This window comes from Mytilus galloprovincialis, chromosome 5, assembly GCF_965363235.1.
Source record: "Mytilus galloprovincialis chromosome 5, xbMytGall1.hap1.1, whole genome shotgun sequence".
Taxonomy (NCBI): domain Eukaryota; kingdom Metazoa; phylum Mollusca; class Bivalvia; order Mytilida; family Mytilidae; genus Mytilus; species Mytilus galloprovincialis.
Genome location: NC_134842.1, coordinates 91390962 through 91414309, shown reverse-complemented (window position 1 = coordinate 91414309; position 23348 = coordinate 91390962). Strand labels below are relative to the sequence as shown.

The 23348-nt window shown below is 30.5% G+C and overlaps 1 protein-coding gene across 4 annotated transcripts; it reads right to left on the bottom strand.

Annotated features, from left to right (window-relative positions):
• Positions 1–3776: 3776 nt before the first annotated feature.
• On the bottom strand, positions 3777–22671 carry LOC143076702 (coronin-1B-like). 4 transcript variants are annotated; one of them, XM_076252543.1, is made up of 11 exons: positions 22532–22671; positions 22208–22402; positions 15178–15430; positions 14129–14304; positions 13473–13589; positions 12559–12663; positions 11684–11829; positions 11155–11215; positions 10043–10144; positions 9360–9548; positions 3777–4857 (listed from the first exon to the last, which is right to left on the bottom strand). In XM_076252543.1, exons 2-11 carry the CDS (start codon positions 22400–22402, stop codon positions 4669–4671), a joined length of 1533 nt encoding a protein of 510 aa, XP_076108658.1. In that variant the 5' UTR covers positions 22532–22671; the 3' UTR covers positions 3777–4668. The 4 variants fall into 4 exon arrangements, with proteins under 4 accessions (XP_076108658.1, XP_076108657.1, XP_076108660.1 ...); XM_076252545.1 differs by lacking the exon at positions 22532–22671 and adding an exon at positions 7843–8016 and having other exon boundaries at positions 4647–4857; positions 22208–22438; XM_076252544.1 differs by lacking the exon at positions 22532–22671 and adding an exon at positions 7864–8016 and having other exon boundaries at positions 4718–4857; positions 22208–22438.
• Between the last annotated feature and the right edge of the window lie 677 nt (positions 22672–23348).

Genomic DNA, 23348 nt, shown 5'->3' with positions numbered 1-23348 from the left:
TATTGCTAGATGATGCAACACTGATGTTGTGAGTTCGAACCCTGCAGGTGGACGGCGGCTCTTGGTCTTAGTTCAATATAATTGCCTTCTGGATGTTTGTGGTTCTTAACCCTTTGCCATTATACATTGCAAGCAACAAAATAACCTCTAGTGCTGAAAGAGGTGTTCAACACCAAAAAATTTATCAATCAATCAAACGCTTTGGGATCTTTTGGCGTAGATTTAAAGACAGAATATTAATTTAGAGTACGATTTTATTGCTGTATGATTATATAATATACAAATGATCATAGCATAACTATTTATAACGGACATAAATTTGTGACAAGTTCCATACTGAAAACAAGTAAATTACTGTAAAATCAGAAATTATTGCGTTCATTTATTATTGCGATTTTGTCATTTTAAATTAAATGCGATTTTAATTATTACGATTTTGAGAAAAGTCATGCTCAATTCAGTTAAGATATTACTAAATGCGAGTTTTAATTATTGCGTTTACAACTCTGTCGCATTATTCGCAATAATAAAAACCTCGCAATAATTTCTGAATTTACAGTATGGCTATATGTAATCATATCATAATGTAAACTAGTTGCAAAAAATATTTTTTTACATTTCACTTTGTGGATTTATTTTCACAATTTTCTTCAATTTAAAAGGAGTATTTCTTTTCGTGAAAACAAGAACATGACGGAAATGTTCAATTACCATTATGGTTACAAATTAGAGTCCCCCTAATGAATTCAAAAATGTGCTAATTTTTCACATGTGGATTTTTTTTAAACAGACATCAAACAAGAAAATAATTACCAATAAGAGCAGAGCTAACCAATTAAAGTCATGGTCATCATCAAGATAGAAAGGTTAGAATCATTATTCATCCTTTTCCAAGTTGGAAAGTAAATAGTTTAGAAAAATTAAATTAGTTCCTACTTTGTAAAATAATGAATAATGCTTAGAAAATATAGTTATAAGGAAAACTTGTACATGGGATTTTTGTAACAATGATATAATTTTTGATAAAAACAATTTTTTCTCCATTTGTCTATTTGTTCCAGGAAGAAAATAATTTACACAACTTTTCTTATGAGACAGTTTAAATCCTGTTTCAGGGATAAAAATTCAAAAAAATAAAGGTGCTTTGGTTATTAATTTCTATTTTATGTGTGCATAAAATATATATACTACAAGTGAGGTGAGAGAAAAAAATAATTCCACAATGGTAGAAAATCAATGGGGAGTATTTTGTTAAACCTGTATAAAATCAGCAGTTCTATAAGAATTTCTTTAAATGTTGCAGCAAGAGCTTAAAATCTATTATGTACCTAACACAACTTCACTACTCACAAGAATTACTGCAAAACCAAACAGTCACTACGACATTGAATTTTAAAAATTAGACAAAGCACATTATTTCTTACACACTATTATACAAGCCTAAAGATCTAATGGATTAATAAAACCTGAAATAATATGTAAAAGAGAATCTGTTAATCTTGAGGTAAATGACTGGGTAACATATTGTACAAATTAAAGTATGAGAACATATAGACTTCCCCAGCATCAAATGCATTAATTCTTGAAGCAGATTATTTGATAAGACCAGAATTTATGCTCCACACAACAGGTGGCACTGGCCGAGTTTCTGTATGATTATCGAATAACTAGCTTTCTCTCACATACTTCATATATATGTTTAGGCTATAGGAGTCTCCAGTGTGGAGGTTGATAAGGTGGTATCACACGACATTATTATTATATATGCATCTGCATAGTCTTTCACACAGTGAAATAAACCAATGGAATGATTTCATTAAACCATCACCGAATATATTCATTTTATATTTGACCCCTTTACCCTGGTGAAAACCTAAGACAAGGAGACATCACCTACAGGTTGATGTTTTATTCTACTGATGTTTAATTGATCATAACACAGTGATCTTTGTGTATAAAATAAATAGGATGATAATACTGAAAAAAGTCACCTTGGAACTAAAATCTAATTTTTAATTCAATGCTGATTTCTAATGAGAAATTTAACATTCCTTTCTTCCATTTTTATCTATTTCAAACATGGTCTGAAAACATGGTCTGAAGTTGGAAAGATTCCAATAGGAATATCTTAACGAAACCCTTAAACTCTGAGATAAGCAGTCGTTGGTGAACATTGTTATCACTTTTCTGTAGGATACAAACTCAATATGAGTTAAAATAAACTATAGCTAGTTTATTTATATAAAATTATTCTTTTTATGTTATTAAATATTTTGCAAGATAGATTTCTATTCAAGTACCTAAATCCTACTCAATTCTGACTGCAAAAAAATATTACTATTATTTCAATAACATAGATTGAACATTGATGAATCAAACTGAAAGAAATAGCTGAAACTATTTTACATTTAACAATTAAGCAAAAACCTATATAAAAACACTAAACAAAAGACTGGAACAGAGCAATCAAAACCTGAGAACATATAAATCAAAAATATATATTGTTCCTCCAAATTGTAAGCACGTCATATACAAAAATAATCATTTTCATGATCTATATCTAATCTGTACAAGGGAAACTATATTTACAAATAAATATTAACATACAAGCCTTGGAATGCTCAGAAATAGTCATGACTTATTAATAGTTTATAAAAAGAGCCTACAAGATACTCAAAATTTCTAATTTCATCAAATTATATTTATTTATTATATATGTATGTATATGGAATTTTGTTTTCGTATTCATCACAGAATGGCATACATTCAAGATATATATGTGTTGATTAGCATATCATTTACTTCTAATAATAGCTCAAAGGTTACATTTTGATATTGATCTTGCAGAAATTTGTTTTCCAGAAATTTTACTGATTTTCATAGAATTACAAATATTGAAAACATTAAAATATAACTTAATTTTGGATGTAAAGCGTCTTCTGATTGGCCGACGTTATTATGTTATCAGCCCATAGACATAATTTAGTCATGTGACCGTGACGTCATTAACGTTTTTTCATGGTTTTCTACGGTTTCAAATGGAATTCAGAATTAAATTATAAGAAATGACTGTAATATTTCTTCTGTCTATTCGAAATAACATAAAAAATGTGGTGCACACTGTTAAATAACCCGCTACACGCTTTATTCAGTGTGCACCAAATTTTTTATGTTATTTCTTCAGACAGAAAAAATATTAGTCATTCCTTAAAAAAAATGTGAACACAAGATAGTCCATGTTGTAATGAGAAGATTTGGCTTCACTGCCAATGAGAACTTTCCACCAAAATACAAAAAACAAACCAAAAATCATATATATAGATCCTTGTTATGAAATTTCCAAAACAACAATTGGAAAAGATAAAAAAAATAGTCCGAAAATTAAAAGAAATAGCTAAACTTTCTGTGTTTATAGGGTATTACAGAACTGTTTTTTAATACTAAAAATCAAAGCTGTTAATGAGCTAGAGTGGTTATGGGTAAATTTATAAAAAAAAATAACGATTCTTTTGCAAAGTAACATGAAAAAAAAAACATTTACTTTTATTCTACATCCTTTTTATTAAATCTACGTTTAGATAAAGTGAACCAATGCCATACTTTGGGGAAAGAAATGGTAGGGACCCCCTACATGAATAAGGAAAAAAAATCAATGACTGTTTCTCTGAAAATTTCCTACAAAATAAGCATATCAAACAACAACATGTTTACAGACACTTAAAGCCATTTTCAACAACAGTAACATCCAGGGGAAAAACAAACAAATCTGACAGCAATCAACATAACAAAGCACTTTTTATTTGCATAAATGCATAAATGAATGACAAATAACAATAACAAATCTAAGTCTACTTTAAAGTTTTGCAATACTTGATTGTCTGCTTGTGAAAATTCCAAAATATGTTTACTTAGAATCCGAGTTCTCTCTTCTGTTGATACAGAGTTATCTCTCTTTGTTATATTAAATAAATCCTGTGAACAAAGTTTATACTGTATGATCCTATCATTTTCAAGTCTAAATAATATTTTTTACATAAAAAAAAAACATGCAATAAAGTATCTATAGAAAACTCTTTTAAAATCCTAATGAGAAAATGAGAGAATTAAATTTGGCTACAACATTTGTAGCTTCTCCACACCTCATATACAGTACACAGAATGAAATGGCACTTGTATATCTGAAGCCTTTGGTCAGCTTTTACTGACTTTAATCCAACAAAACAATCAAGTATTGCAATCTTTTAAATGATAAAATTGCATGTATGATGTATTTGGCAGTTATGGGAAATTCATGATCAGCAGATAAAATTTGATCTGAAATATTTCCTTGTTCATTAGTTAAAAAAATATATTGCTACACCAGTTTTTAAAGTTATTTTTCTTTTACTCAAATGAAAAAAAAATTAGTTTTTTTGATTAAAAAGCATTAAATCTTAAAGCCTTTTTTTCATAATATTTAATTAATTGTTTGAACTGTTTCACTGTTAAAATGCTTGTGTAAGTCATGCATATCCAATATATATAAAGAAGTGCTAATATATATATTTTTTTGCCAGCATTTAAATAAATATACATTGCTTAAATACAAAATGTCTTAAAAAATAGAGAAATGTTAAAACACTAAATCTTAACCAGCAGCCATTTTGATTTTTAATGTCGTCTGCAGCATTAATTATCTGCCTGTTCCTGGTCGGCAGCTTTATCATTGCCTAATGTTTCATCATTTTCTGTTACCCCACTATTGTTTGCTGCCTTTTCAAGGGAAATAACTCTTTCCATTAAATCCTGAATAGTTTGGTTCTGTTCTCCAATCACGTGCTTTAATTGTTGGATTTCTTTATGGACTGCTGGTGATTTCTGAAAAAAGGCGGGAAATAAAAAAATAAACACATGAATCAAAATATTCACAAAGTAAAATTATGGACAATTATAGTCGTCTATTCAGGTTAAAAGTTAACAGTCTAAGGAAATTTGAATTGATCAAGGATATCTACTCATGCTAACATTTGTTTTGGTTTAACCCATTTATAAAGGTTTAATTTAATTTTAATACAAGTAGTACAATATACAAAGACAAAAATATTTTTTTTTTACCTGAATCCAGATACTGTGAATTCATTATTATTCGTTGGATAACAATTTTTGTGGACTTCATGGGTAAATACCAACCACAAATTTAAATGTTCAAAGAAATATGAATTTCCAATAGTATTATAATAAAATTGAAATTAAGTATACACCAAAACACAATTTTTCTTCAATCCATGAAAATAATTGAATCCAGAGTAATATCTTGTTCAATGAGGCAACCAAACCAGACAAATACAATTGGGTTTTAGTATGTATGTTGGTGAACATTGTTACAAGTAAATGATTGCTTTAGCATATAATGCTTACAAGTGCAATTCATTTTTTAACTAAGATAACATTTGTCAGAAGTTAAAAAATAACCCTTAAATCATATGATTAATCTTAAAAATTGACATTTTGCACTTCTTGCAAAAAACTAGCTGAGAAGAATTTCATTCATATAAATATGCATGTGATTTGTAAGCTGAAAAATATGCATGTGACCCATGACCTGCAATCTCTAAAACTAAAGAAGGAGCAATCTATTAATAACTATGCTACTCCTCCACCATTAAACTATATTCTAATACTTGAGGTAAAACTAAACAACAAAATCTTTCATAAGTATAGGCCACAACAAACAAACTAAAACTGTCATCAGAATGTTCTGAAAATTTGTGCTTTGAAAAAAATCTCAATTGCTTCTTTTATAATATACGATTATCGAACCACATCACTTCTAATGAACAGTTAATTTTGGTTAGTGGTGGGCTAATATTATAATATAGCTGTAGGTTTGGACTAAAAGTATATAAAACTAAAATCTAAAAGGGCTTTTTCAATATAATTTTAAAAAGGAAAATGAATATTCTTTTCAGTCTTCTAACCCAATAAACTTTTTAATTTTTAGGTCCCTAGTTCTATTCGGAGAGGTTAAACAAGACGCAGTTGGCCTGTAGAGTTGATTTTTACAGACCAGCTGAGCAAGCAAATTTTACATGCCTGGACTGCTGGGCCTGCGCTTGAGTGTAAAGACTGCTTTATGAGTCATATCTTTCACTGTCGACTTCCCATGTAAATATTGTACTTTATTACTTGTGTACATAAATCTACCATAGCAGGAAGAGCGAGTGTCAAGATTTAATCATGTGCATGTTCTTAAACTGTCAAATTCTGTAAAAGGAGTAAGTAAATTCTGGAGTCGGTTTCACAAAACAACTTACAACTATGATTCATCGTAAGTATTTTGAATTATTATAGGTTTTTTTGTGAAACGGACTCCTGATTTACAGACAGGAAATTTGAAAAAAACTGTGGATTCATTAATATTGGTAGGTATCGATTTTCTTGGATTCATTAAAACTTTCTTTTTTGTGGATATTTGATTTTGTAGTTTTGACAAAGTCTGCGTACAAACCCCAAGAAAATTTGTATCTCCTTACTGTGGATTCAGTATTATTGGTGGGATCCTAAGCTTTGTGGATTCAGTATTATTGGTGGGATCCTAAGCTTTGTGGATTCATTATTATTGGTGGGATCCTAAGCTTTGTGGATTCAGTATTATTGGTGGGATCCTAAGCTTTGTGGATTCATTATTATTGGTGGGATCCGAAGCTTTGTGGATTTTGATGGAAAAGGTTAACTAAGAACTTTTAAAGTATTGGATAATATTGATATTTTTTAAACATGGAAATATAGATTTCACAACTGTAACAAGTTTGTTACCATATTTCTCCACTCGACAGTTCAATTTTAATAATAGTGCAAGGCTTGCCAAGCTTTTTAAATAAGTGAAATTTAACTGTTGAGAGTGGAGAAATATTGTAATGCACAAGTTATAATGGTGGAATATGTTAATCTAATGATTTTAACCCTTCCTTTTTCAAAGATTTGCAGAAAGTTGTGTTCTTTATATGTTACATCATCAGGCAAGGTTGCCTTTTTTCATGACGCCACAATAGGAAATTTCAGACAATTTGACCAATCATTTGCTGAGAACAAATTTTTCATTAGTGAAGAGAAACATTTTTCTAACACCAATAAGGAAATTTATGTGAAAATAGCAAAAAAATAGAAAATCAAGTATCAACAAATAATGGTGCCCATGTTAATAGACAAATTCACAGTAACTGACTGGGTCAACAAGCTATCTGTGTAAACAAAGTTAGTTGCAGCATAGAAATAGCAAGAACTGTATACATATAGGCAAGGAAGCATTGCCATGCACATATAATATAAAGTATGTGAAAAGTATACTGTTCGAACATTTTATAAATCTAAAAATGCTCATGATAAAAACAGTAAAAATGAACTAAATATTTTGATTACCTGATTATTACAATTGGCCTAAAAACTATTTCTAATTATAAATATAAATAAATCAATATCTATATATTCAAAATACTCTTATTAGGTAAAAAATAAATACAAATTGTTTTATGTTGACTAACTACTCATCTAAAATGCAGCTTTTAAAAAAATTCATTGCACAAATTTTTTAAAGATATTTTTCAACTCTAACCTTGTTTTGTTGTCTTAAACAATTGCAACAATAAATGTAAACAATAACAGCTGAATTTGCAATATCCAGACATTTTCATCTTTAACCAAACACTTTTTTATTTAAATTATCAATTTAGTTTCTCTATTTTTTAAAAGTTAATATTTTGATGCATATTTTCATTCATTTTCACTGTAATTCTCTAGAATACTAAAATACGAAAAAAATTCATGCAAAGCACTCCAACTAAATACTTATAATACACAACACACCAAGATTAGAAATATGTATACATTTTAGCACTTTTCTCCGTTTTCTTCTTCTTCCGTGGAATTCCCTTCATATTGAGCTAATTTTTCTTCTAATGTCTTTATGCGCTTTTCATGTGCTTTAACTATTAATTTGAGTTTCCGTATATCTTCAAGAATACCTTGTGGATCAAATCCCTGTTATACACAAATAGAATACAAGATATGCATTTAGAATTATTAAGTCATGCAAAAGTAGAAGGAGAGAAATAAGATATAAAATCATAATTTAGCATTGCATAGCTTAATATTTCATTATATTCAGATTTTTTTCTTCTCATTCTTAATGTTCACCAAAATGCTTCAACCTTTAAAGAAACAAAGAGTTTAAATACCCCCTCCCCTTTTTCCACTAGTTACTAGTAATTAACAAAAAAAAACAAGCTCATTGTGCATTCCTCCTATTCAAACAATTGTAAAACAGAAAGTCACTTCCAAAACACAAAACATAATTTAACTTAACATTATAAAGTTCCTGATGAGAAAAAGGCAATGAAAAAAAAAGTATTTCTAACAAGTCTTTTTTTAAACCTTTTCTCCCTTTCCAATTATTTGATGATTTTATGATTTTTGAACCCCTCCAGCAGTTATTTTTTTAAGAGCTTCACAGATATTAAAAGTTACATCAAAATGCAAGCTTAGAACAGGCTTTTAAGCTATTAGCATCGAAAGCATTGACAATTATTCTTTTAGTTGATGGTTTTTAATAAGCTTGAAGGTCAATATGGGTCTTCATTACATGCTCAATTGAGATATTTTGTTTAGGTCCAAACATATCTTATTTTCTGAATCAATGACAAAAGGATAGGACAACTTTTTTTACGATCTTTTCATACCAAGCTTACAACAATGCATCATGTTTTGTCACATATTTGTTCCCTTTTTCTTTTCATTTGGTAACGACATAAAAACCAAACCAAGACCAACGAATAATCATGTTGATAAATAAATTAATTGCTTGATTAACTGATCTATGCTTAAACCAAGTTTTCTTCTGGTATTTATAGAAAGCACATTTAACATGCTAAAATAAAGATTATAAATACATGTATATGAATATGTTTCTCTTTATAGTTAGATTACTTCTTTATAATTTATTTTTGTAAATAGCATGAATTATATTCAATTTGACTGAAACATACAATTACTGTGTCCATGATTTGGTTACCATGATCTGACAATGTTCGACATTCTATCTGCTCTAATTATTATCTTGTCACAAGAAATTTAGTTTATTAATTTTTTAAGGCATGTATTATTACAACAACCTCATTATGAAATTTAGTGTAATTTCAAACAGCAAAGACAAGATAAATGTCATCATTCTCCTACATGGAAGTGACGAGAAATCTATGCATACATATAGACTTATTATGGAAATTGGTGTAAATCAAACAGCAAAGAAAAGAAGAAGATTATCATTCTCTAAGTCTGAGTGACGATTGATAGACAAGTATTATTTGTATATGACCTATACTAACCGGTGGTAATGCTGCACCAGATTCTTCAGGAACTGCCACCTCTTGAACTGATGATCTGGCTGGAGTGGCCTGAGTGGCTGGAGTGGCTGCAGCAGTTGGTTTGTGTATAGGTTTATCTAATATATTGGATTTTCTAACTACTTTTAACTGTTCCTTTTGCGTAGGTACAAATTCATCTTTCAGTGAGATCTGTTGGAAAATAAAGTTAGGGGTCAAAATAAGTCATCTTTTGATGGCAAATATTGTAAAAGTACAAAAAATCTTCAACATAGCAGAAAAAACAGAATAATTAAAAAGTCACACTGTGACACACTCGAAACGACATCACTTTGTATGATTTGTTTGATTGAAGATATTTATAGAAAAATTATTATTCGTATTTGGTTCTGTATATAAAATAAAACTCTTGAATAGAACCAGTATCTATTTAACTTTTTTCAGAAGATGTATTAAGTAATAAATTTGATTAGTTTTACTGTTTTATGGAAATTACTGGCATAAAGAAACTGTATAATATTTAAAAAAATATTTATAACAATAATAGTTATGTCCAAAACACATGAAAAAAAAAACAACCAGCATATATGTTAAGTTAAAAATTACATAAAATATAACCACCACACAATTAAAGCTCTTGGCTGTTTTTTCTGTTCATATCTTTCCCACTTTCAACCAGTACTCACCAGAATTGGATCTGATTTTTTGCCGGCTAACCATTCATCTGCAGTGACAGCTGGGGTATCTCCTGCTGTGTCAGGGTAAAGGTCATCTTGGAATAATTCAGACTAATAAAAAGAAAAAAAGAAAATTACGTAAGTCTTTAGGTCTTTGCTCACTATATTGAAGGCTGTATGGTGTCCCATAGTTGTTAACTTCTACTTCATTTGGTTTCCAGTGGAGAGTTGAATCACATATGAAAGAAGTTGGGTAATATCACTGGCATCATACAACAAAGTGGTATTTTTAGGATAATAATGATTTGGCCATCAAGAAAAATGCAAGATGAAGCAAGAGGACGTAGAAAACGATGCAGTTTCATTCATTTCCATGAATTAAAAGAGTAGCTATATATAGTTTGATCACTTCTTGAATATTACACCAAGAGTACAGGATACTTCCTTATGGTGCATATTGAAATTATTGTAAGACTAAATCGGAGTATTTAGAACATGTAGAAGGCATCATGTTAGAATTAACAAGTGTTTTCAAAAACCAAAAGAGTTCAGCCCAGTTGTTTCCAGATTTTTGTCTGGAAGATCATGATTTATTTTGGTTATATTTATTTAGCTTTGAAGGAGCCTGCAATTCGGTGGATTTGTTTGTTCATGTCTATCATATGTGTTTTTCATTTATTGTTTTGTCATGTCTATCATATGTGTTTTTCGTTTATTGTTTTGTCATGTCTATCATATGTGTTTTTTGTTTATTGTTTTGTCATGTCTATCATATGTGTTTTTCGTTTATTGTTTTGTCATGTCTATCATATGTGTTTTTCATTTATTGTTTTGTCATGTCTATCATATGTGTTTTTCATTTATTGTTTTGTCATGTCTATCATATGTGTTTTTCGTTTATTGTTTTGTCATTGGTCTTTAATGATTTTTCTACTTTTGAATTAGTTGACCTGTAATTGCTAAGATGTACATCATTTGAACTCTAGTAAATAGTTGTCCTACCACATCTCTTCATTTTTTTATACAAATGAAAAGGTTTTTTTTGGTATCTACGATTGCCTGAAATTGTTTTTCTTCTAAGTTAAAAAGGAGGGATAAAAATATCTGTATGTTATATGTACCTTTCTAGGAACAGTCATTGGTATAACTTCACAGAGACCACTATTGTGTAGTTTATAAAATCTGAAAGAAAGAAAAATGAAAATTTACTATCTTCATCTTGCCTATATACTAAATTGCCTTCTGAAGCTTACAGATTCAAAATCAATCTACTGACATAATTTACATATGAAGTAAACCAGAAATTAAATAATTTTAGAACAATATCAAACAATTATTGTGAAATACATGAAATATTGGGAAAAGAACTGTGAATCTAAGTATATAAAGTAGGCATACTACTATATAGGTGCTTAATGATCTAGACTATCCAGGGTGTCTTTAATCTATTGTAATCTATACTTAAATGTTCGTAACTTATGAGTACTTTGTATTGTAAGATTTTATATAAATTGATCACCGATATATAAAATGTAGCTTTCTGCTTGCTAGCTATAGATTACTACATTCCCCAAATTAAATTCCTTTAAAAAGAGATTTCCAGTAAAGATTTATTATTATGATGATTATTTTTATTCCACATATTATTACCTAGCTATTTCACAACTATTGACACTAAGTCCTCGTTTTGGCATGTAGCCAAACCCTCTCTGTGCATCCTTGCACTGGTACAAGCTTAAGTAATGTACATAAGGAGCTTCATCTGTTACTTCGTAATATCTGATAATACTGTCACCCTGCAAAATATCACATTGTCATTAATTTAAATCCTGAAAAAAGTCACACTACAAAATATCACATAATTAAAAGTCACATGGCAAAATATCACATAATTTATAATTATGAAAATATGTCACCATTCAAAATATCAGATAATTTAAATTGCAATCTTGGGAAATATCGGCTAAAAAGGTTATATAATACAGGGACAGATCATCCAAGCTAAAATCATTGCTTTTACCACATTTCTAATTGTAAATATATATTTCAAGGAAAACACACTGATGTAATCAAATCATATAAAACATGGTTTTGGAGGGGTTTGTGTTGCCCTGTTTTTAAGTTTGCTTTGTTGTGTATTGTTAATGTTGGTTGTTCCTTTATTCGTTTTTGACATGGAGTTGTCCGTTTGTTTTTATACTTCTTAACCAATCAAGCATGTATTGCCATAATTGGTAGAAAATATCAACAATATATTTCCTCCTGTATGCAAGTGTTGTACATTTGTATTGGCAGGAAAGCATTGATACTTGCTTGCCTCAATTAAAATTATGTATTTAACTTTTATTTCAGGACACTGGACGTTAAGCAACCAACAATCAATCAATTTTATTTCAGGTGATTGTTCCAGCACCAATACTTTTTAACTGACTCATTTTTTACTATCCTTGTGCATATAGCATATAGTATCAAATTTGTTTATGTTTTATATTCAGAAGATTTGGATATTTTAATAAAAATCTTACCCTTCCAAGAAGATATATCATACTTGTGTCAGGGTCATAAAATGGGAACATCACTCCGTTACTTTGGTCAATCTCCTCACGCATCATCTCTTCTGATAGATCATTCTAAAAGGAAAATTATTAGGGAATGAGACCAACTCTAATTAAATTATAAATGCACAGTAATAACACAATGATAGATTAGAAAATATGCTTTCATATAATAGTAAACCTAATGCTATTTTTTATCCATTCAGCTTTTGACCGTCTGCACGTAATTTGAATTAAAAAGAGATCAAAAACTCAAATGGCTGAGTTGTGCAGAATGTTTGTTAATTGATGGAGATCTATAATGCTAGAGTATACTGAACAGCTTAATGTTTTAAAAAGGGATGAAAAATCCATGAAATAATTCATCAATAGCAGCTCCACAACTTCAACATCCTTGCAATCTTTTAGTGAGGTTTCAAAGATCTTAATTGATGCAGTAGATATTGTCAGTAGAATACACCTAGTAGGTACCCACCTACCTCCAAACATCAAGTAAGTTTTGGACTTCATCCAACCAGGCAAATAATATCTATTCTTATCAAAGTATTAGAAAATAAATCTGTCCAAAGTCAGGATCCTGATGTTCAGTAGTTGTCGTTTGTTGATGTGGATCATAAGTATTTCTAGTTTTTGATATTGATTAGACTATTGGTTTTTCCGTTTGAATGGTTTTACACTAGTCATTTTCAAGACCCTTTATCATGTTTATAGCTTACTGATCGTTGTGAGCCAAGTATATGTGTTGAGGACCGTACTTATGATCTATAATGGTTTACTTTTACATGTTTTACAAATTGTGACTTGGATGGAGAGTTGTCTGATTGGCACTCATACCACATCTTTCTTATATCTATAAGTTGTGTATTTGTAAATAAATGACTTACCTCATTCCACAAGGCATACTGTCTGGTACTCATTCTGGAGAAGCCTGCAGAGAATATTTTACCATCCTTTAAATACACAGCCTGTGATGGCTTAGCTCCTTCATGGGCCTTCACTTCCTACAAACATCAAATATAAAACATAAATACATATACAAATGTGTCTCCCTTTATGGGCCTTCACTTCATATCTATGTCAAATATAAAAAAAAAAAACTGTAAATTCTAAAAATTAATGTCTGCATTTATAATTGCATTTTTAAGAATGAACAAAAAAGTTGAGTTTAATTATTGCGATTTCGAAAAAAAAATGTCTGTATACATACATGTATCTATGTTTACAAATGGTTTAAGTTATCAGATTATTGTGATACCCACACATCCACATTAATAAAAACCTCACAATAATTTTTATCCATTCATACATACACCTAGTCACAGAAGATTGATTGTCCGTGTTACATATTAATCTTGAGCGTCAATTTTTGGCTATTTCACGGCTGTCAGTTTTTATGGGAGGTGGAAGCTTGGCTAAAACCATCAAGCTTCGATAGCTATAGGAAACTGTCAATCCTAGTCAATTAAGATTGGAATCGAGTGCACCTGCACTAGCAGGGTTCAAACACACAACCTCAGAGTTGACTGGCCTAGATACTTACACCTAACATGTCTCCTGATCTTGGGTCGTACACTCTCATCATTTTATCTTTACACGTAGCTACAAATTTTGACCCATCATAATTCCATGATGCTGATAAGATGTGGTCAGGAGAATCTATCTGTACAACAGCTTCACCAGTTCCCACATTCCAAATCATTATAATATTGTCTTGACCTGTAAAAGGAAAACAACTTTATTTGGCTTCTTTAAATATTTATACAAGCAACATTGATTGTTTTTTAATGTTGTTTTTTGTTTTGTTTAGAAAAACATAAAATTTTATTAATCATGGTGAATCTTTGATGAGTTTATTTACTGTGTATTAAAAATTGTGTAAATGATGTGGTAAGCTCAGATTTTACAAGTTTAAAGTTGAGGCTGAAATTGTACACAATAACTACGTACGTACTATAGCGTCAATGTATTTTTTTTTTATTATTTTGAGTTCTTTGGTTACAGTCTCATTTGTTTTATTTCGGTTGTGTAGAAGGATGAGGAGATGAGATTATAAGCCCAATATCATTGGTGCTGCTCAGATAAACAGATAACTTTTGTCTTACAAATTAAAAAGTTACAAGACTACATCTCACATCTAGTGTTATCTCCCTTTCATGAGATTGTAGCAGAGAAATATTGTCTCGTTTACAGAACCAAACAGTTGAGTAGATACTACGTGTACTTTGGATTCATTTATTTTTTCATGGGTAGGAATTTTCATGGATTGAGGAACACTAGTATTTTCATGGTTATTTCATGGTTTTGCCTAGCTAATGAGTCTGCTAAGAAGCATTTAAAGAAAATATGTACAATGCTGAACATTAAAATTTGTGGTTTATCTTCCTCCACAAATCCATGAATATTGGTCAATGTTGGTATACTGGGAATAATACATTTTTTTGTAATATATTAATCCGTAGTAATTGGAAACAAATATGTATGACAAACAAACCTCTATTGAGGAGAACATCAATCATTTTATACTAATGAGACAAACAAACCTCCACTAAGGAGAACATTGATTATCTAATACTAATATGACAAACCAACCTCCACTGAGGAGAATACTCTGTGCTGTAGGATGCCATTTTACAACACCAACTCTCTTTTGATGTCCTAGTAAATCTACAATTGGTTCTGTTAAAGGTTTGTTGACGCCACCTTCTGGGATCTGCCAGACTTTAACATAACAATCTTCGGAACAACTAGCAATGACATCATCATTATGTGGACACCATTCTATATCTAATACTGCTGCCTTATGACCTGATACCAGAGGAGAATCTCTCTCAACACGACCAGTCTGAAATTATAAAAAAAAATATTCCTCAGTGTTAACCTAGAAACTGTTTCAAGAATGACAGCTTGACTAAAAGAATAGTAGATAGAGTTTAAAGGAAGGGGCTTATAAGAATAATTTTATAAGATAGGTGCCTGAATTTAATGCATGGATCATCAACCTGCATATATACCCTCTGGGAAAAACACCATTTCTGAAATGAATGTTGAACATGTTTTTAATGCTTTGCTTCCTTACTTCCAAGTTTTCAACAAACAAATAAATAATTTAGCTGACTTAAGTGGCTCTTCAGATCAGAATTTAATCACTTCCTTAAAATTAACCTATATACATGCACCACTTCCTTTAAACTAACCTCAATGTGCCACTTCATTAAAATTAACATCACTCAGTGTGCCACTTCTTTAAAATTAAACTCAATATTCATCCCCTCATTTTCAATTGAAATTCATTAACTTGCAAATTTTTTAAATATTGAATTTGATGTACACAGTCTGCACGGTTAGCCACTAGTTCGATGCCCCAGACTAGTAAAATTTGGTTCGGACTAGTAAGTTTTTGCAAAACTTTGTTTGTTCCAATAAGAAAAATGTCAGAATATTGGTCTTCGGACTAGTAGTTGAAAAAGTTTTTGGTGCAGACTGTGTACATTAGAAAGATTGACTATTGTTTGAGAGTGATTTAATTCACTGGGAGAGCAAAGGAGTGGAAACCTACACTATAATGTTTATCTGACTACATGTACCAAAATCACTATCATGTAGAACATGTAGAAATGTCACTGAATATACTCCTGTAATACACTTGATAAATATTTGAAGCTTAATTAAGAGTGCATTTGTTTCTAACCCGAAATTTTGTCATCGATGACTATCGTTTAGTAAACGTTAAGCTGCTAGAAACAAATACATCGTTTAATAAACTTTATCGACCCCACGTTGTCAGACAAAAATAGATTACACTCACGCACTGTAAACAAACAGGTAAAAGTGCGGGAAATAAATAACCAGGACTTTGTGAAAACAACACGTGCTCGTAATTATTTAAACGACAGATGCAGAAACAAATTTATCCTTTACACGTCTCAACGATAAACGATCAACGACTACGCGACTATTTTGCGCGTACATCGTTTATGTGAACGATGTCAACGTTGACCAAAAAATGTAAGAAACAAATGGATTAAACGACTACGCGTGTAGTCGTTTACATCGTTTAGGTTAGAAACAAATGCGCTCTGAATGATTATTCCTGTTCAGGTAAATGAGTTGTCTAAATGTTCCACAATAGATTTTCTTAAACTTCTGTAGTCTACTCTACATGCTCTATGTCATTTCAAATTTCAATGTAATGACTGGGGTTCACATGTACAGACATTGTCTTTTCCCCCCATTAAAATACATTGAAATTAATGAAATTTGGGTTATTCTATATTGTTTAGAGAGGAGAAACTTATTTTTCCTCACTTGGGAAACATTTAAAAGTTAAAACAATGAAAATTTGTTAAAGTTCAATGAGGTGCTTCCTACTCATTAATCTTTCTCAAATAACAATTGAGAGTAAGGGGTCACAGGCCTTATTTTCTTCAAAAATGTCAAATTTAGTATAATTATCTCCCCTTGATTTTCAGTAAATTTTAAATGCAGAAAACAACACTTGACTTTTTGATAGTTTAATCTTAAATTTCAAGTTCTATACATTTTTGTTGAATACTGAATTTAACTTGATAACATATTTTTAAAACCAAAATGTAATATATTTGCAACATGCCTAAAAAGGATGCTGAGGAAAAGGCAACTAATCTACCTTATGTAAATTGACTAAATTTTGTCATTTTACTATTAAAAACCAATTTAACGATTTAATTCAATAAACCAATAGATAATAAATAGAGAGGATAAACATAATACATGTATTCAACAAGAATATTATGTCGACGTATGAATAATAATCTTATTAACAATGTAATGATATGATTTCTTCCTCGTGTAATCAGTTCCTGTTATGTATCCTTCCTGTTTGTCTGTTCTTCTTAAACGTCAAGTACAATACATTTAACATATTTAAGGCCACTTCAAGTACAATACATTTAACATGTTTAAGGCCACTTCAATTTCAATGTTTTAATCAGATTTTTGAAAAGGAAAAACAAGCAGGCCATTGACTTTCAAAATCCTTCCATCCTGTCAAAAGGTGATTTTGAAAAAATACCAGCAAAACAATAATTCAAAGCCGTTGTTTACTGTTGACATTTAATTTGCCTTTTAATTTTTTTGGTCAAAAAGTTATGATTAAGACCACTTCATGTTAAATTTTAGAGAGCAAATTTAAAGCATGCATGCATGCATTTAAATGAATATTAGGTGTCTTTGAGCATTTTGAGGCTCAATATCTAGTTTTAAAAGTGTTTTACTGTAATAAACTAATGAACTAGGCATACATGTATATTTAAATCTATACACAATTATAAAACTGAAAAGAGATGGTCTTAATTGTTTGTGTTATGAAAAACTTCTTTTTATTAAATTATTTTACATATTCTGCTCAATATAAAAATCAAAATGACATTATCCATCATCATAAACAAATATGTTTGGCCTTAAATTTGTCAACCATTTGTAATTGTTACAAAGGTTAACAATACTAGCCTTGCATCATATGCATCATTTTTTATATTAATGGACTTAGTTTTGGGGTAATACATCCTTAAAATGAATGTAAAAAGCAGGATGTGGTAAATTCTAATAAAAAATACAAATAAATATTTCAAATTATTAAATCAAGAGGTTTAACATTTTCAAGGGTAACACTAAAGAACTTTAATTTATACAAAGTATTTTCTACTAACACAAATAGATGTTAATTTGACAGGATAGTACACATGTACTTTATCATATATAAGGAAACTGATGATTTACAAATACATACAGGAAAAAAAGTGTTTTTAATTGAATTCCCTAGTCATATAAGTATTACTCAGTTTATGAGGCAAACAAAAAAAATATTGTCCCTAAGAACAAATTTTATACATTTTATGGACGTTTTAAACTGTGTTATCCTAAGTATCCTACCAATTTTGGTTATGTACTATTTTTTTCAGCCTAAACTAAAGTAAAAGCTTTTTTATGTAAAAAAAAATATTTTACCTACATGTACAAATGTACCTACATGACTTATTGACCAACTTAACAATATTTATTAGTGCTAGAAGTCAGGAAACAAGTCTATAAATTTGGTTGGCCTCACAGTACAGTATTTGATTGTTACAGTTGGCTTTATTGACAAATTTATTGACATCTTGTCTAGACTACTCTTAAATCATTGTAAATACAAGAATTAAAATAAATAAAATAATATGATTTGAAAAAAGTTCAAGAAAAGTGTTCTCTTGTAAACATACTTGTATTTGTATGATGCATGAAAACAATTAACGGTACATCTGGACTAGTAATATACCCAGAAACATTTAAAAAATAATTTCCAAATTCTTTGAAAACATGCTTCATGATTTGTTTTAGGAATATAACAAAATAGAATGAGTTAAGAATTTTTATTTTTCTTGCAACAGATTATATAGTTCAGTTCTAGGTTCTGTGACAATTTTCTTTCTTAAAATCACTCTTTGAACAAGGTAATTCTAAAAAATATGTCCCTGATATGAATGTGGCAAAGAAATTTGAATTTACCACTATTTCATTCATTGGCTGCTATTTATACTCTTTCCCTGGCCTTTAAAACAATTTTTCCTCACACATTGTTTCACAAAAAAACTATCTTATTTTTTAATTTCATTTTTTTTAAGTTGTCATTTTGTACATGCAGTCAGTGTGACACTGGTACTTATACAAGTCAGATATATTTACTTGTATGTACAAAAGTAAACCAGTTTAATATTAATTCTTATTTCAAGATTTGGGTTGTCTCCCCTTGATATTATCCAAATTTTTACCACATATTAAATATAAAACTTCAAATTTTTTGGAGGTTAAAATATGTCTGTAAACTTTATTCTTGTTTGCTAACGATTTTTTTTATGAAGGTTTTAAGTTTTACTCAAGAACTAAACAAAGGAATCTTCTGCAGAATTGTTAAGTGCATAATGCATATAACTGATCTTCAAAAAAAGCTCCCTGAAGGATTGTAAATGAGCAGTGTTTTAAAGATAACATACAGTACTGTACAAATAAATTTTTATGTCCATGGAATTATGTATTCATGATTAGTAAACAGTGGCGAATCTAGAAATTTAAGCGGGGGCTCATTGACTGCCTAAGAGGGGGCCAGCTCAAGTCATGCTTCAGTGAGTCCCTATATAATCAACCAAATTTTTCCCAGAAAAGTGAGGGGGGCAGGCCCCCCCCCCCCTCCAAATATGCCTCTGGTAAAACAACAATTAATGACAGGCAATCAAACATTTTTACAATGTTGTCAAGTGAATTTGAAGAAAGAAGAAAAAGTTGCTTTTTTACTCAAATTAATGCATAAGGGAGATAACTGTAGGTTAAAAATGATTCATCTGTGCTAAAGAATAACTAACTGAAGAGTTCAAACAGACAAATACTCAATGGGTGACCAAACAAAACATTAATTCATAAATGCCCGTAGATCATGACTTAATTATCAGTGTTGTTGTTTGGTCTTGAGTTGAATATTTTTCCATATCTGAATCATTTGATTAATTATTCTTTTTATTTCATTGGCAAATGGCTTTTTTAAGTATTAAAGTAAAACATGTTAACCACAATTTTTTTACATAGATCTGAATTAGAAATTATCAGTTTATATTTCACTGGGAAATCAATGTAATTCATTGCAACCAATTTAATAAATTAAAAAAACCACTTGTATAAGATAGAATGATCCCAAACTGACGGCATAGTACATTTATCTTATTACAATTAAAAAATGGAAGTAATCCATCATGTTACCAAATTTTTCTGTTGAACAGGCAAAAGTATATTTGGCATTCTTCATTGAGGGACAAGCCATTAGAATATATATATGTAATAAAAAAAAACACTGAAAGTTCCTAATTATGGACAGACACATAAAGAATTAACTGTTAGTTTAAAATCTCAAACCTCCCCCGTTTATTCTCCATATGTGGGCTAATAATAGGTTCATAGAGTTAATGGGGTCATAGATATAGGTACATTTTCTGTTTCAGTAAGGGTTAATTTCAGAATCTGTATGTAGGGTCTTGATGGGAACATACACATGACACATCATATGTACATGAACATGAGTGTACAAATAATAATGCTATAAAAGTATTACAATAAAATGCAAAAATTTGTCATTGTTGCAGAAATTCTATAAAATAAAAGTTTAAATCCTTTAGTTTCATGCTATTGAACAAATTGACACGATCAAATCATTAAGGGAAGTTGCCAAAGTACAGATTCTATATTCATGTATACATATGTATTTACAGATTTCACCTCTTAGGTCCGAGACCACAATTATTTTGTAGTGCATTTCTTGTAAATGTAGAACATAAAAAAATTTTAAAATCTCACCTGCGCTTTCTCAATGAAATTTTTACAGTGTGTTGAACTACTTTTGGGACAAATTATTTCAAAATTATAGAAAACTTCATCGGCTCTAACTCAAAATATGGACAATTTTATGTTTAGGGCGTCTTGAAATCTTTTGACAGCTTCTGAAGTGCTAATTTTTAACCTTTTTCAGCTGGACCAAATCACTACTTTCCTTTAAAATTCTGGACCCAATTTTTTTTACAGTGTAATTTCACCCCCCAACTTGCAATTTGAGGCATTAAACATGGAGAAATAAATATGGAAGGGTATAAAAATAAATGGCAAGTAACCCACTGTCAACACTAGAGACTATATTCGTGAACAACGAAAATCAAGGGACCACAATTGTGGTCTCGGACTATATGATATGATTGCCAATGAGACAACCGTCCACAAGAGACCAAAATGACACAGAAATTAACAGCTATAGGTCACCATACGTCCTTCAACAATGAGCAAAGTCCATACCATGTTTACAGTCACTGTAAAAAAAGGGACAGTCAGGCAAATAATTTGTCTATACATACACATAACGATTAAGCAAATGGCAAGATTTATTAATATTTCTGCAAACAAATTTGACCACTCTTCTTGTTTAACCCCCTTGATCTGCAAAAACCTGTCTTTACTCAGGCTTTGGGTGACATTCTACATATGGTGACTTTTTCATGCAAAAAATGTTGTATTGATCCCAATACTTAATTTGAAGATTTCTGACCTTTTACATGAGTTTTGTGTATATCAAATCGGACACTAGACAACAACTACTTGGAACTCACTCAAGTATAACCTGATAACAGGAAATTTATAAAAATTCATAACTTTGCAACTACAAAGTACATGTACATTGTATCTAGAATTATAAACTTCTGCAGGTTTTCATCCACCTTTAAAATAGGAACTGATAGCCATGATATAAGGCCGTTTTAATTTGTATACATCATTGTACATCATGTTAGGGACTTTTGTTCTAATGAATAATTAAGATTTCCATTGTATCGCATAAGAGTGTTAAGGATCTTGACATATAAGGGTCTGTCTTGTGAAAGTAAACACACTTTTAAATAATGATATATATATAAAGTTTACAAATGTTTCGGTTACAGGTATGATTTTAATATCTACACTTTAAGATCTTTTTACAAACAACAAGGGAAAATGATCTTTGTAACATTTACACACCTTTGCAATTAATCATCAAAAGTATGCACTTCATCATCAAAAAAACAATGTGACTCACCTTTGATAAAGGCAAAACTAAGAATGCTCCCCCACCTGCAGCCTCTGTTATAATAGCTATGTATTTAGGGTTCACACTGCACAATGTACTATCCCATGATATTTTGGAAACTCTAATGTTGTCATAACACTGATCTCGCTTTAAGGGTTTACCAAATACATGCCGATACTTTGACTGTCTGATACGAAAAGCCATCTGAAAGAAAATTGTAAACATGTGACATGCCGGTAAAGCATCGCTATTTCACTTACTTTTAAGATTCTCTACACAAAAAAGCTTTGTTTGACACAGACGATAATTTTGCCCTTGTTTAGTTGAACATACCCTTGATAGATCTTTTTAAAAGGGGAAGGGTTGCCGGCACTCTTGTTGCACTGATAAACTATAACGCCCTCCTTTGCTTCCTGTAACATACCCGGAAGCGTACGTGCGCATGTCATTTACTCAAAATGAAATCTTAACATCTTTTTTCTCCTTAAATGGAAAAGATCTTATCTTCGGGTGACAGATCTTTCGCTTTGCAATTCCATTTGTCATTATAAAATTTCTTTTACTGCATCGTTTCACTAAAGGACACACTTTAATCAATGATTTATCGTCTAATAAGTTTCAACGATTAAGGGGAGGTAACTACAAATATTTTGTCTTGGATATTTCGCGGGAATCTTGAAAAAAACCTATATTATAATAGATGTTATTGTGATTTGATATACCATTTTCTTATTTTTTAGGCGTTTATCCCCAAAGAGATCAAACAAAATGTGCGTTATTTCATCTCTTATCTCACTTTTGTCAATGTTTATTAACCCAAAATCTGGGAAATAAATGTCCAAAAAACAAACTGAAACATTCAAATTTACTTAAGGTTGGTACAGTGGCGGATCCAGGGGGGGGGGGGGTTCCGGGGGTGCGCACCCCCCCTTTATTTTTGCCGATCTATGCATTTGTATCGGGACATATGTTTTGCACCCCCCCCCCCTTTGCCCTGGGTGCCCTGGGTTAGCACCCCCCCTTTCGAAAATTCCTGCATCCGCCCCTGTGGTATACGTCTCTGTTAGGCCCTAGTTATAATCCCACCTCACTATAATGAATAATAAACACAATGCAGGGGCAGGGATCCAGCCATTTTAAAAAGCGTGAA